This window comes from Alternaria ethzedia (genome assembly GCF_023757985.1).
Source record: "Alternaria ethzedia strain BMP 0044 chromosome Unknown scaffold_23, whole genome shotgun sequence".
In the NCBI taxonomy this organism is placed as follows: Eukaryota; Fungi; Ascomycota; class Dothideomycetes; order Pleosporales; family Pleosporaceae; genus Alternaria; species Alternaria ethzedia.
Window position 1 is genome coordinate 65768 of NW_026056216.1, and position 13531 is coordinate 79298.

At 53.0% G+C, this 13531-nt stretch overlaps 4 protein-coding genes across 4 annotated transcripts; 3 read left to right on the forward strand and 1 right to left on the reverse strand.

Annotated features, from left to right (window-relative positions):
• Positions 1-1832: 1832 nt before the first annotated feature.
• Positions 1833-2735, forward strand: J4E87_007862 (uncharacterized protein; the record flags this gene model as incomplete). Its single annotated transcript, XM_049379455.1, has 1 exon — positions 1833-2735. One exon carries the CDS (start codon positions 1833-1835, stop codon positions 2733-2735), a length of 903 nt encoding a protein of 300 aa, XP_049230683.1.
• Positions 2736-3765: 1030 nt separating this feature from the next.
• Positions 3766-5595, reverse strand: J4E87_007863 (uncharacterized protein; the record flags this gene model as incomplete). The annotated part of the gene is made up of 1 exon (XM_049379456.1): positions 3766-5595. One exon carries the CDS (start codon positions 5593-5595, stop codon positions 3766-3768), a length of 1830 nt encoding a protein of 609 aa, XP_049230684.1.
• Positions 5596-8854: 3259 nt separating this feature from the next.
• On the forward strand, positions 8855-10545 carry J4E87_007864 (uncharacterized protein; the record flags this gene model as incomplete). The annotated part of the gene is made up of 3 exons (XM_049379457.1): positions 8855-9220; positions 9269-10145; positions 10205-10545. The coding sequence occupies 3 exons, from the start codon at positions 8855-8857 to the stop codon at positions 10543-10545; spliced, it is 1584 nt and encodes a 527-aa protein (XP_049230685.1).
• A 596-nt stretch (positions 10546-11141) lies between these two features.
• On the forward strand, positions 11142-13468 carry J4E87_007865 (uncharacterized protein; the record flags this gene model as incomplete). Its single annotated transcript, XM_049379458.1, has 2 exons — positions 11142-11776; positions 11884-13468. The coding sequence occupies 2 exons, from the start codon at positions 11142-11144 to the stop codon at positions 13466-13468; spliced, it is 2220 nt and encodes a 739-aa protein (XP_049230686.1).
• Between the last annotated feature and the right edge of the window lie 63 nt (positions 13469-13531).

Consider the following 13531-nt stretch of genomic DNA (forward strand, 5'->3'; position numbering starts at 1 on the left):
CACCTGGGCAGTAATGAACAGTCTGCCATCATCTCCTATGTACCTGCAAGTCGGGTGGAGAGCGTGAAGAGACAGCTGAGCAGTTGGCCTGTGGCCGAATGGCTGCCCAAGTGGGCATGACGCGCTTACCGAAACGAGCCGCTAGCGCGCTTTGAGCATTCGACTGTGCCCAGGTGGGCATCTCTGACCCCAACACCAGTCAAGAATACATGAACGAGTGAAAATTCCATTCAGTGCGCTTTGCGACCAGGTGCCACGGGCTGTCTCTTTCACGCTGCCTGTCTCTCTCTCCGCGTTGATCGTATGCCTCGGCATCGCTACGATCACTAGTCGATGTCCAGGTCTGTGGTAGATGCGGAAACTAATCGAACCCGCATGTTGATCGCTACCGTGCTTACATTTCGATGGAAGGTGAGGGTATATTCGAATGTCCAAGGTTATAATGAGTATGGCTAAGCTTTCTCGGCAACGGTATCCCCCATGTCGTTGAAAAATCTACGACCAGACAAGCTATTCGAAGATCGCAGAGCTTGTGTGGCCTTCATGAGGAGGGGTAGCTTATGGCCGACCGCGTGTGAGACGTTCGCATTTGGAGCCACTCTGTATCAAACACTAGATCAACCGACCTTCTCTGCGGCATCCGGTCCACCTGTAGCAGTATTCCCACACAGCCATACTGTGCGATAACGCCGTTTCCACAGTAATGTGGCGCCTTTAATCACCGCAGAGTGATTCGGTCTCCGGCGCCGCAAAGGGGCAAGAAAGATGCACGGGAAGGACTCATGTCCGCTGTGCAAGACATGCGATCACTTCGCATCGACCAGACACACACAGCACTGACACCTGGACCGGACACCGATCTCCACTCACTGAGCTTTTCATAACCTCGGAGATAAAGTCGTGGTGTTGAAGAAGGATCGAGGCGACTCAGCATCATCGCACGCGAGATTGAGCGGCTCCACCAATTTCCGAAGGCTAGCGCACACCGAAGCCGCCTTCCGATCAAGCCACTGCCACCGGTTCAGTCTGATTTCATCCAACGCAGGACAACAACTCTTCGAACTCTTCATATGGCGTTCAATGCATCGCAGAAAAGGTAGCGCGCGGTATCGATACACATGACGCAGTTGAAGATCCTGTAATATGGCCGACCAGGTCGGTGGGGACGCCACAATCGCATGCATTGAGCCTCGGAGCACCTGAAACCCACCGTACGCTCGCGACCGTTTCAACCCAGGATCATGGGCGCTTCTACCAGGTAGGACGGTTCGTCTATACTGCCGTCTAGGGTTAGCCACTTACGAGAACCGGTTGGTTTCCTGTCAACAGGCATGGTGGCCGCTGTCGCGGGAACATGTTTGCTTGGCCTGCAGTATCGAACGGCACCCTGCGATCTTAGTCACAACATCGCTCCCTGTGACTGGTGGATGAACCGGTTCAAGCATGACAAGAGGACCCACGCCACGTCTGACATCTCAGGAACAGGCAGGGCGTGGGAGTCGTTTGAATCGGGGGCACAGTAAGCGCTGTTCGAGGCTGCAATCCATCGGTCACTTGTTTCGCATGTTTAATGACACGGCCCACAGATTGAGTGGTGAACAGGAATAGTGCCATGCCGCCGTATCGTATATAGGTATCTTGGTACTCTTGGGTTTCCTCCATCAAACAACAGTTTCTTCACTTCCAACCACAGCTTCCTTGTGCATCTTAGGTCCGAGACCTCACGTTCTTTTCAACACCACATTCATTCATCACACTCGTTCACGAAGCTAGTCTTCCATCGATCTATACAGCAACTCTCGCTCTTCTCAAACAACCCAACAACATTCACAATGAAGTCCTACACTGTCGCCGCCGCCGTTGCCGGCTTTGCCTCCTCCGTCGCCGCCCACGGCTTCATCAGCGAGCCCGCTCCTCGTATGCCCGGTGATGGCCTCAAGGCTGCCTGTGGTGACCAGTTCTACAACACCCAGTCGTCTGACCACTATGGCAATGTCCAGGGTGCTCTCCAGAACCTCGGACAGGGTGACCACCCCGACTGCCGCCCGTGGCAGTGCAAGGGTGTGCCATTCACCGATGCTGGCGAGATCTTCGAGTACACCGCCGGACAGGTCATCCCCATGAAGGTTGAGATCCGTGCTCCTCACGACGGTGTCGCCAACGTTTCCATCGTCAACATCGCTACCGACAAGGTCATCGGCGAGCCTCTCATTAGCTGGGACGAGTACGCCCTCACCTCCTCCCCCATGTCTGCTCACCCTGACTGGACCTCGTTCGACATCACTATGCCCGATGTCAGCAAGGAGTGCGCCAACAAGGGTGACTGTGTCATTCAGTGGTTCTGGGACGCCCCCAAGATCGACCAGACCTACGAGTCCTGCATTGACTTCACCATGGGTGGTGGCTCCGGCTCCGGCAACGGCTCTGCCCCCGCGCCTTCAGCTTCTCCCAAGCCCAGCGCTCCTGCCGCTTCCGCCCCGGCTGCCAGCTCTGCTGCTCCCTCCAGCACCGTCCCTGAGGCCACTGCCACCCCCACTCCTACCGCCGCTGAGGAGGCCGCTACCCCTGTCGCCACCGGTGGTTCCGACTCTGGCTCCGACTCCAGCCTCCCCGAGTCCTTCACCATGGACACCTTCATCACCTGGCTCCGCGCCAACGCTGGCACCGGTGTCGCTGACAAGGTCCGCCGCATGGTAGCTGCCCAGCGCGCTCACCCCCGTGCTTTCCGCGTCTAAATCGCTTAGACAGACGCTTTGTACGATTGGTACGGCATACAAAACTTATTGTGTAGGGAGGAGAAGATGGCTAGAGTTACTGTTCGATTCTGTTGTAAATATACAATTCAATGATGCACATATTTGCTCGCCTTGCGCGGCGCTATAAACCTTGTCGAAACGTGTTCCTTGTGATGTTTGTGGTCTCTACTTCATCTCTTATTCAACTTTTAAGATTTGTTAGTATCGGTGAGGAGTTGGAGCTTTGCAGCTTCGCGAATGGTGACCAGACTCGGCCGCTGTGTCCTGAGGAAGGACAGGGAGGCAGGGCAAGAGAGTTCTCGGCTTCGCGGTTCCGTCAATGACGTCACCATCACCGAAAACACGCGACGCGTCTCCGGCGTGTCGGCCACCTAGGTACTTGTCAAATACACCACCCTTCTCGCATGCGCATCCACTATCCAATTGTATCATTGTATGGCAGCGGAACGAAGAATTTAGTATTTACGATTCATTAAACTACGGGCTAACAATAGATTACAACATAAGAATAGAGCTTCCACAGCTCCGCGAATGACGTCTCCAAGACCGAAGTCCACACTCTAACTACAGCGCCGCCAAAGCTCTCCATCTTCATTACTGAACGACTCTGGACAACAGAAGATAATGTACAAAACATCAATTACAAACAGTACCACAAATTCGTACTGCGCCAACGTATACTGGAAAATAATCAATCGGGACTAGTTGCCACACTACCCAGGTGGTCAACAAGTAGAGGAAAGAAGGTCGGAAAGAACCAGTGCAAGTTGAAAGTACGTCTCCTAGCGCTTGCGAATGCAAAGGTACGTCGCCTCGCCATCCGAGATAGTACGTACCCACCTTGCACAAGAAGAGAATTGAACTGGTCCGCAGCCTACATTAACATGGAACCATGCAAAGTAGGTAACATACGCCGATGTAGGCTCCAGGTCTGTTCAAGTTCTTCCTAGGTTGACATGTGCTCATGGTATAAGGGCTGGCTCTGACGGCTGCTGGGGGTACCTGACATTCAGTGCCCGCTGTCCTGGTGCTGCCAGGGGTCGAAGACGTTCCCACCTACAACATCGTTCACGGTGAAGGAGGGCAAAAGCTCCATGTCGGCAAGGCAGACACCCATCTCAGGATGTTGCGCGAAGAGGTTGGCGTTGCTCGACGCGTCGTCTGGCGGGAACGGTTCCACACCATGCTGCCAGTCCTCAACTCCTGGGAACTCCGAGCTGCCGACTGGATCCAAGTGTGCGAACACGTCTTGAGAGGATGCATCTGGCCGAACTGCATGTCCCCAAGGACTGAGGAACGGGTCTGTGTTCCTGTTCGGTGGCTTAACGTCATCGGGGCTAGCAGAAGCTGAGAACCTGCTCCGTGGCATCGGCGGAGGTGGGAAGGGCGAATGCTGAGTAGGTGAGATTGAGGTGATCGGCGAGAGAGGCTGAGCTTGTGGAATCTGCGCTTGTGTAAACGATGACTGCATAGGAGGCGACGATGCGGAGATAAGACGTTGGTCGAACGAGGTATGGTACGATCGAGGTGGAGGACGCATTGCCGGGGCCTGAGGTGCTAGAAACCTAGACCGAGGGCTGAAGGCCGTCATTCGCTGGGCCACTGGCGTAGTGAAGTACGGCGAGCCTGTCGGTCCCGAAGACTCCTGCGGTGTGTTCGCACGCGACAACGGCAGCTCAGAAGCTGGTGAAGAGTGACCACGCGCGTGTCCGGTCCGTGGAGCAGCGCTGGTACGTGACCTCTTCGCTGCGCGCGGATTGTCATCAGGTACACTGTGACCTTTGGCGTTCGGCCTCTTGCTATTACCCACCCGGTTCTGATCCTTGCGCTTGGAATATGCCTTAGGTGCGTTAACGAACATGCGGATCTGCCACGCCGAGCACATGACGTTCTCGCAAATGCACTTCTCTTGTGCCAGGGCGGTGACGATGTTATCTAGCCGGCCGGCACAGTCGGTATCTTTGTCCTCGTCCTCGCCCTTGCGCTCATCGTTGACATAGTCGTTCTGCTGCCAACCGCGGAACCCTTTCCTGACCTGCTCGAGCAGGCAGTCAAACACCTTGTGCGCGTATGCTTCTACCAAGTCGGACTGGTAATGTGGCTCTTCGATCCATCTCTTCCGGGCGGTGGATTTGGGGTTGTCTCTGGCATGATCGCCGCTGACCATCGCATTGTAGATGCGCTCTACGTTGCGATCGCGATCACGTTCAACCATCTCGATAGTCGGGTCAGTGGCAGGATCCCTCCATGGCTCACGGTTGAATCGCATCTTGTTCTGTCGGTATTCCTTCGCGTCCCCAGAGTCATTGAAAAGACCTCGGAATGGTTCGTAAAGCTGATGTGCCGCCTGCGGTGCCATGCTAGAACGTTCTGTCGACGGCATAGGCGCGAGTGAAGGGCCTTCCCTGGAAATAGACCGCTGATGTATCGAGTATGCATGCGCGGGACCTTTGCTCATGAGTTCGCTGTTCCGACAGCTCGGGCTGGTCAGATCAACGTAGCTGTGGCCACGCAGATGGTTGTTGTCGCTGTGGGGAACGAATCGCGATGTCTGCATGGCAATACGTGGATCGTGCGATACGGTAGTGGCCGCTTCGAATCCGGTACCTGACACATAAGATTGGCTGAAGTCGTTTGCATGACCGTAGCGTTGGCCGGGAGGCCCGCGGGAACCATGCGAGGTTCCCGCGTTCTGTGGACTGTGTGTGGCCTCTCTCAAGTAGCTGCGATTGCCTTCGACGTCAAGCGGGGTATAGACATGCCGTTCGGCAAAGGTATCGCCAGGTTCGTGTTCGCTCTGGCGGAGTGACTTCTCCGCCTGGCGCGGAGATTCCTTCATGTAAGTGCTGATGCTTCTCGCAGGTACGGAGTGTTAAGTGTGATGTAGGGTTTGAAGAGAAGAAAATCAGAGGGGGTATTGGTGCTGATATGTAGGAATATGTGATCGGGAATAATGTGAAGAAGGACTGGGAATGTAAAGCTCCAGTATCAATGTGCCTTCATATATCGTGAAGAGCACGGCTTTATACATTGAACGAACGCTCACCGCAACCGCTGTGTCGGTCCGTCGCTCAAAATACCCGTTGATACTCATGGCCTTTCGCGATGCCTTGTGATCAGGCTGTGCGTTGGGAGCTCGTGGGGTTGCTGGAGATGTGGAATGCGTTCGTGACGGGGGCCTCAAACCCCCACACATCGTTGCATGTGCCATGTGCTGCTCAGGTACGTGTTTGAACATCAGCTCGTTCCGGTGCCGCGCTGCTCACGTGTCTCGGGCCGCGCATCGGAGCGGTGGTGCCATTGTCCAGACTTAGCAACGAGGCTCTTGTGATTCGCTGCGATCGTCTCCGGTCGTCTTCTCCGTCTCTTTGACTCTTCGTCAGTTGCGTGGGACTGTTCAGCTATGGTATTCACCTTTGCATAGCCTTGATGTGACATGGACTTCTCTCTGGGACTGCACAAGTCTGGAATGTACTGAGTGTGACTGTTTCCTGCTAGATCATATGTCGCCACAGTCGATGCGTTGTCCATCACATACTGCCTGTATACATCTCTGCGCAGACATGCTGCTGAAAGCCACCGTTCATTCGCGTAGATGACCTGGATACGGCGACCGTCCTCAGAAGAGATCAAGCTACTTGGGTAGTCCGTGGCGCGGTAGCCGCTAGATAGAATGCAATACACATTATCTTTTCTGTAAATTATACTCCCTCTTTTTGGTTCCGCCAAGTCCATGGATATATCTCGCTTCCTTCCTGTCACAACCTCATTCAGTAGAATACGAAGCAACGCTAGTATACCCGCATTTGCCCTGTTCATATATCGCAAGTACACTAACGATCAATGTCTTCGTGTTGAAATTGAATGGAGTACGACGCTATCGGGACAAGAACCTTGTAAAATATCCAAGGGTCACAGCAAGCAGATGTGACGGTTCAAATTGCACTTCATGACATGAGAACTGTATGTATACCAATGTAGATGTGCATCAACAGAGTGACTGTGTTGAACAGTACGCTTGAATAAGAAAGAATAATCCATTTGAGTAGACCCATTCGGAAAGTCCGCTGATGCATCTTACGCTACCCTTTGCCGTTTCGCTTCCCGGACTACTCTCTGGTGACTAAAGTAAGTGTTGATATCGAAAGTCTCCTCGGTTTTCACCGGTTTTGGGAATCTGTTCCGCAATTGTAGGTCTTCCAGTTTCCGCTGAACTGTTATGCGTAAGTGGATATCGCATGTAATCGTAGGCTACTGGCTTACCATTTTCGCTGCGCATAAACAGAATGAGATCTGCATTAGGGTCATGCGTAGGATGATCCCATATGTATTCAGGCATTCCAAACCAATGCGATCTGATAGCGCACCGATTCATGAAGAAAAGGTGGAACGTCCTTAGATCCCTCATGCGATACGCCTGTTTATGACCTGTGAAGATCATATCGGCAAGTTCTCGTTCCGTGGTAAGTCCTCTGCCGCTTCTCATACGGCGCGTCTCCTCGTCCCAGAACTCGTCACTATACTTTCCGATCCAGAAAACAGCCTGCTCTGAGCTCTCTGGTACCTTCTCAGCCGTGGCCAATTCCAACGCTGCCTCAATATCATTGTCGCGTTGTTCGCGTTCTATATTGCCTCCCAAATAGTCGTCCACTTTTCCTCGGTTAGTCCAGCGTACCAAACCAACCGAGGCATGCTCTGACATGGGGGATACTAACAGAAATGGGACATTTTGTGGTCTTCCTCCCATTCTCCAAGAGCACCGTGCCATCTGGGGTCCTTGCATTGTTCCATTACATTCTCGAAGGCGTTCTTATTAGGAATCTTATAAGCACTTATCGACAAGCGCGTATAGTCTGTAGTGTAGCAACGCTCAGCCACCCCTTGATCGATAGTATACATCTTGAAGGGTGGGAGGTTCGGAAGGTTTCGGTCGAGATAGGACATCATGAAGAAATTCGCTTCCGCTGGAATCACTCTATCAACGCTGTCTTTGGTACGGTTGTACGAACCGATTCTCCATGTGGGATGCAGGCCAAGATCTTCAGGGTCGAATTCAGCCATGTTGAGATAAGAATCGTAACTGTGTAAAATCGGTAACATGTGTATTAAAGCGCTGGTTGCTAGCTTTTTATACCGCTGAATGTGTGATTATGACACTTCACCGTCTTGCAGTCATACTCGACAGCGTACAAGACTCAAGTCATGCCCGAGGAGTCACAGATTGGTGTTGTATATGGAGCTGAACACAAATTTAGTCGATTTGCGCGATCTGTATCACCACACAGACTGGCAAAGGCTACGTGGACATCCATCTTGGGCATCACTACAAATGACTCTCTCTCTCTCTCTCTCTCATGGATGAGGTCAAGTTGCGGCCTACTCCCAAGAGTGTGCGATACGTTGGGTGATAAATCCGAGTTGCCAGAGTCATATGCGGGAGTTGGGAGTTATAAGGGTGTTGGATTGCCATGTTGGTGAGTCCGTGAAGCCCCTGCGACGACCATATTGAGTAATAGACGGCAACGGCATCGTCGTGCACCGACATCGAGCCGTGTGTGCCGTCAAAGCGACCCGGCCACGTCAAACAATGAGTCGAGTAATCCATGACGGCGGCTTGCTTTGAAACAGTTGCTCGAGAATGACTATGAGGCTGTCATAGTTGTGATGCGACCACGAGAGGCGGAGATGTGGGAAGTGGTACTATGATGAAGATCGAGTACGGTCAGCGGTGACGTAGACCAACACGAGCGTGTCGAGTGCTCGAAAACATAACGTCCGTTCTGGATCGCGAAGGCGACAACTTCAACCTGTCCTCGAAAATGTTGAGAGCAACCGACAATAGCGTAGTGCTGCCTCCGCGCACTAGTTCCGCACTCCAGTCGCCTAATTCCGCGGCCCCAACAGCGGACCTTCTTCCCCGCATTAGCCGGTCTCACCCACATCAAGCCCGGGGAAGCCGCCATGGTCGAGAAACGGTAGATATTTAGAATGTCCGGCTCTTGCTAGCAAAAAGCTACTATCGCGTCGTGGCACCATCATCAACCTTTGACCATCTCGTTGGTTTTGGCAAGCGCTGCAAAGAGCCACTAGCGAACACCATGATCTCCACTATCTTCCCACTGCTATCATCGCAGTTTGCAGATCATCCAATTCGCACTTTGTTCGTTTTGTTGATACTTATTCCTATATCTTACCTTGTCGGAAACGAATATGTGCGATACTCGCGGCGGATCAAGGGCTTTACTGGGCCGACAAATTGGCCTTTGGTTGGTAATATCCCGGATATCAAGTACAACGCGGCGGAGAAGTACAGGGAATGGAGTAAGACGTTTGGCGCCGTATACCAGATACAGCTTGGGAATGAGCCGGTGATCGTGGTGAACAGCGCCGAGGCTGCAAGGAAGATCTTTGGTGGAAATAGCCAGGCGCTGAGTTCAAGACCTGTTTTCTGGACGTTCCATAAGGTGAGTTGAGAGAAACGGGAATATTGACATATATCTGACTGATGTTAGGTACTTTCAAACACTGCTGGTACGACGATCGGCACTTCACCCTTCAACGATTCGCTCAAACGGAGGAGAAAGGGCGCTGCTGCCGCACTGAACAAGCCGTCCATTGCGACATACATTGACCACCTAGATCTTGAAACGAAAGAGTTTGTCAAGGACGGATTCGAGTCAGGGAAGGCCGGTACCGTTGGTGTCAACCCGATGCCCATGATCGAGCGCCTCTCTCTTTCTCTTGCGCTGACTCTCAATTGGGGAACGCGGATGAGCAGCCGTCACGACCCCATGTTTCACGAGATATGCGAGGTTGAAGCTGCCATCTCGAAGTTCCGTAGTACAACCGGAAACTTGCAAGACTACATTCCGCTGCTGAGACTGAACCCGTTCAGCTCTGGCACAAAGTCTGCGAAAGAGCATCGACGCCGAAGGGATGTGTATCTGACCAAGTTGAACCGCGAGTTGGACGAGCGGATGGAGAAAGGCATCCACAAGACATGTATCCAGGCGAACATCATCCAGGACAAAGAGGCCGCGCTGAACAAGGAGGAGTTGACGTCCATCAGTCTGACAATGTTGTCTGGCGGTCTAGACACAATTACGACCCTTGTGCAGTGGAGTGTCGCGTTGCTGGCTCAGAGACCTGACATTCAAGAAAAGGCCATCAGGGAGATCCGGAAGTTTTACTCGGAGGACGAGCCGCTGGCGGACGCGTATGACGACCAGAAGTGCGGATATATTGTCGCACTGGTCAGAGAGTGTCTGCGCTACTATACCGTACTACGTCTGGCGCTGCCCCGTGCGACTATCAAGGATGTCATGTATGAGGGCAAGCTCATCCCAGCGGGCAGTACAATATATCTGAACGCGTGGGCGTGCAACATGGGTAAGCAATTCTTTTCTTATCCATAAGCACCAAGAACAGCGATACTGACTAAAACACAGATCCCGAAGTCTGGAGCGACCCAGACGAGTTCCGCCCAGAGCGCTGGCTCGAGCAGCCGGATGCACCTTTGCACACATACGGGCTGGGTTACAGGATGTGCGCAGGCTCATTGTTGGCCAATCGCGAGCTGTATCTCGTTTTCCTGCGCATGCTGAACAGCTTTGAGCTTGTATCGGAGTCGGAGGTAGACGTGCACCCTGTCCGGGGCAGCTCAGACCCTACCAGTCTGGTGACTATGTGCCGGGATTATCAGATTCTTTTCAAGCCGCGGAATGAGAAGGTTCTGCGCGAGGCTCTGAAGGCGGCAGATGAGCGATTGGCTGAGCATGAGAAGGTGTGAGTAGGAGATGGATAGATTGGTCCGGCGTGGGCGTATTGATTAATCTAAATGGCTTTTGGCGTGCGTAAAGCTCCGCAGCTGTGTTGCAAATCGGCGTGATGATCGTATGCAGCACGTTAATACGGAGAGTCGAAGAAGCGATGATGTGGCAGCTCACGCGTGATTTTGGGACGAGATGGCAGTTGCGAGGGAAGCAGGAGAGGGTTCGCAGTAGCGTAGACGGCACGTGGCGGCAGCTGCAAGCGAGCGGGATGATGCGTTGCAGGGATGTGCTTTCCGAGAGGACAATGAATCGAGGTTATCGCAACTCCAGATGTCCTCTTCCATTGCCTCCGACACGCCTTTGGAAGCACCTTACACCACCCGTTATGTTGTTTTCATGATCTTAGGATTCGCGCATCTGTTTCTCTCGACTCTGGACCCTCCGTATTACCCCCATAGCTGAGGTCAGCAACCCGTCGCATGCTCAGACAGCTTCCGCCGCCCGCACGTAGAATCGCACGCGACATTTACTCCGATATCGCCATGGATGAATGCTAGCGGAGAGATAAGCTTTGTACAACGCGTGATTACAGCGAAGCTCCATTCGCGGCGTCATGTATCGAAAGACGACGCTCCCAGGCGATGAAGAGCTGGGCAAGAAAGACGATGACCACCGATACAAACCCGCGCGACAGTCTAGCTGGTCAATGTGGAATCACACATTCCGCTGGCGACGGAGAAGAATACTGCTTGCGATAGTAGCCTTATGCTTCTTGTACTACACCTTCCACGGCAGCTCGGACGACCTCGAAGACCCGGTGGTCGAACAGCGATATCGCGGACGGCCCATCTCATCGACGTATCAGAAGCCGGGTGCGACCGGCAACGACGACGAACCTACGGGAGCGCCCCCGGGCATACAAAAACCCAGACGCGGAGATGCAATTCCACACATATACGATGGACAGATACGCTTCTTCCGTCTCGCTAGCTCGCTGCGTTCGTCTGCTTCGGCAACGGGTGGCTACGAAAAGAAGAATAGGAATATACTTTTTGCCATGTCGAATCTGAAGAGCGTCTCGACGCTTTTGCCGATGGTGTGCGACATGTCGCAATGGAACAGGAACCACGTACACGCGACTTTCATGGGGAGGGAGGACATACCAATAGAAGATTTGCTAGAGATAAATGGGATAGACAAGGTTAAGTGTCCTGCCGTGTGGCATGATGCGCGACCGGATTATACAGAGTATGTACACTCGCCCAAGTACCAAAGGGATGTCGTGGTGGCAAGCACATGTCTAGACCACGTATATCATTTCAAAATAGCCCGGGCTAATCAAAATCTGCGTATAGGTACAGTACCGATGTACGCGCTGAGACGGCGGTGACGGGAGCCATGTCGCACATCAACAGTTTCCTGCATCCACAAGCAGTCGTTATCGACGACTCAATGTCTGAAGACGCATTCTTCGTGCGCGGCATGCGAAGTAAAACCGGTGCACTAAAGATGCCTCTTGTCGAAGTACCAAAGGACAGATTAGAGGACTTCGCCTGGGTCTCGCGACTTGACGCCGGCTCGCTCAAACACTGGCACGATCCCACTGTAGACATTCTGATTCAAGTCCCGTCAGGCTCATCCAGTGTCCTTCGACTGCTGGAGTCGATCAAAGATGCTGATTACAGCGGTCTGACACTGCCCCGCATCACGATCGAGCTACCAGCCGAGCTCGACGTATCAGTCAAAGAGCACATTGAGAAGTTCAAATGGCCCCCGAAGAGCGACAACCCGACGACAGGAAGCGGCATCAGCATCAGACGCCGCATCTCAACCCACCGCCATGATCAAGAGGAATCGGCGATACGTTTCTTAGAATTGTTCTACCCTGCAAGCACAGCCAACTCGCACGTGCTGCTACTCTCATCGCAGGCTCAACTGTCGCCACAGTACTTCCACTTCGTCAAGTATGCGTTGTTGGAATACAAGTACTCCACTTACGGCGCAGAGGATAACGAAAAGCTCATGGGCATGAGCCTGGAGTTACCACCAACGCTCTTAGATGGCAAGACAAAGCTGGAGGCTCCTTCGACTAGCGACATGCACACAGATCGGTACAAGAAATTGTATCCTGACGCTAAGAGTGTGCCTTACATGTGGCAGGCTCCGAACAGCCATGCGGCGTTGCTATTGGGAGACAAATGGGCAGAATGGCATTCATTCCTTAGCAACCGTGTTGTGAAACATCAGCAGTCGGCCAAGTCAACGTCTCGGGAAAAGCTGGTTTCCGAGACCCTTCCGGCATGGACAGAGTATATGCTCGAGTTTATGCGCGCGCGGGGTTATTCCCTTCTGTATCCAGCAGCGATGGAAAATGCATTGGTCACCATCCACAACGAACTATATCACATCCCTGAGGAATTCTCCGCGACTCCATCTGAGGACGGAAAAGAAAGTCCAGTCATACCAAAAGAGACAGATGCGCCGTTTCTGCGCGCCGACACACCACCCAAGCCACCACAAAGCCCCGAACCGCCAGTCATCCCAGGCTCAGTGCCCCTCCACCAAGCGCTGCCTTTCAAAGGCGACCTCCCCGAGATACCTCACCTTCCCCACCTTCTCTATGACGGGAAGCTAATTGCTCCTGCAAACATATCTACCGTGGCGAAAGAATATGCCGACTTGTTCCGCACGGAGGTTGGAGGCTGCAAGATACCCAAGGGCAAGCATAAGAAGATTGTTGCGGGTGAAGCTAGCGATTTGTTCTGCTTCGGAGACGAGGATGGTAGTGATTGGGTGGATGACGAGACGAGGGAGGTGGAAATGTTCGATGCGCCGATTGACGATGAATTGGAGAAGTTGATAGAGGATGCGCTACCTGTTGCGACGTCTACGAGGGAGAGGACGATTACGAGACCTACAGCTGAAAGTGTAGAAGGATGATGAGTCCATATCGAATGTACCTTTGTATAATACCACTGTCATCTGGTACTGATGCGAATGCTC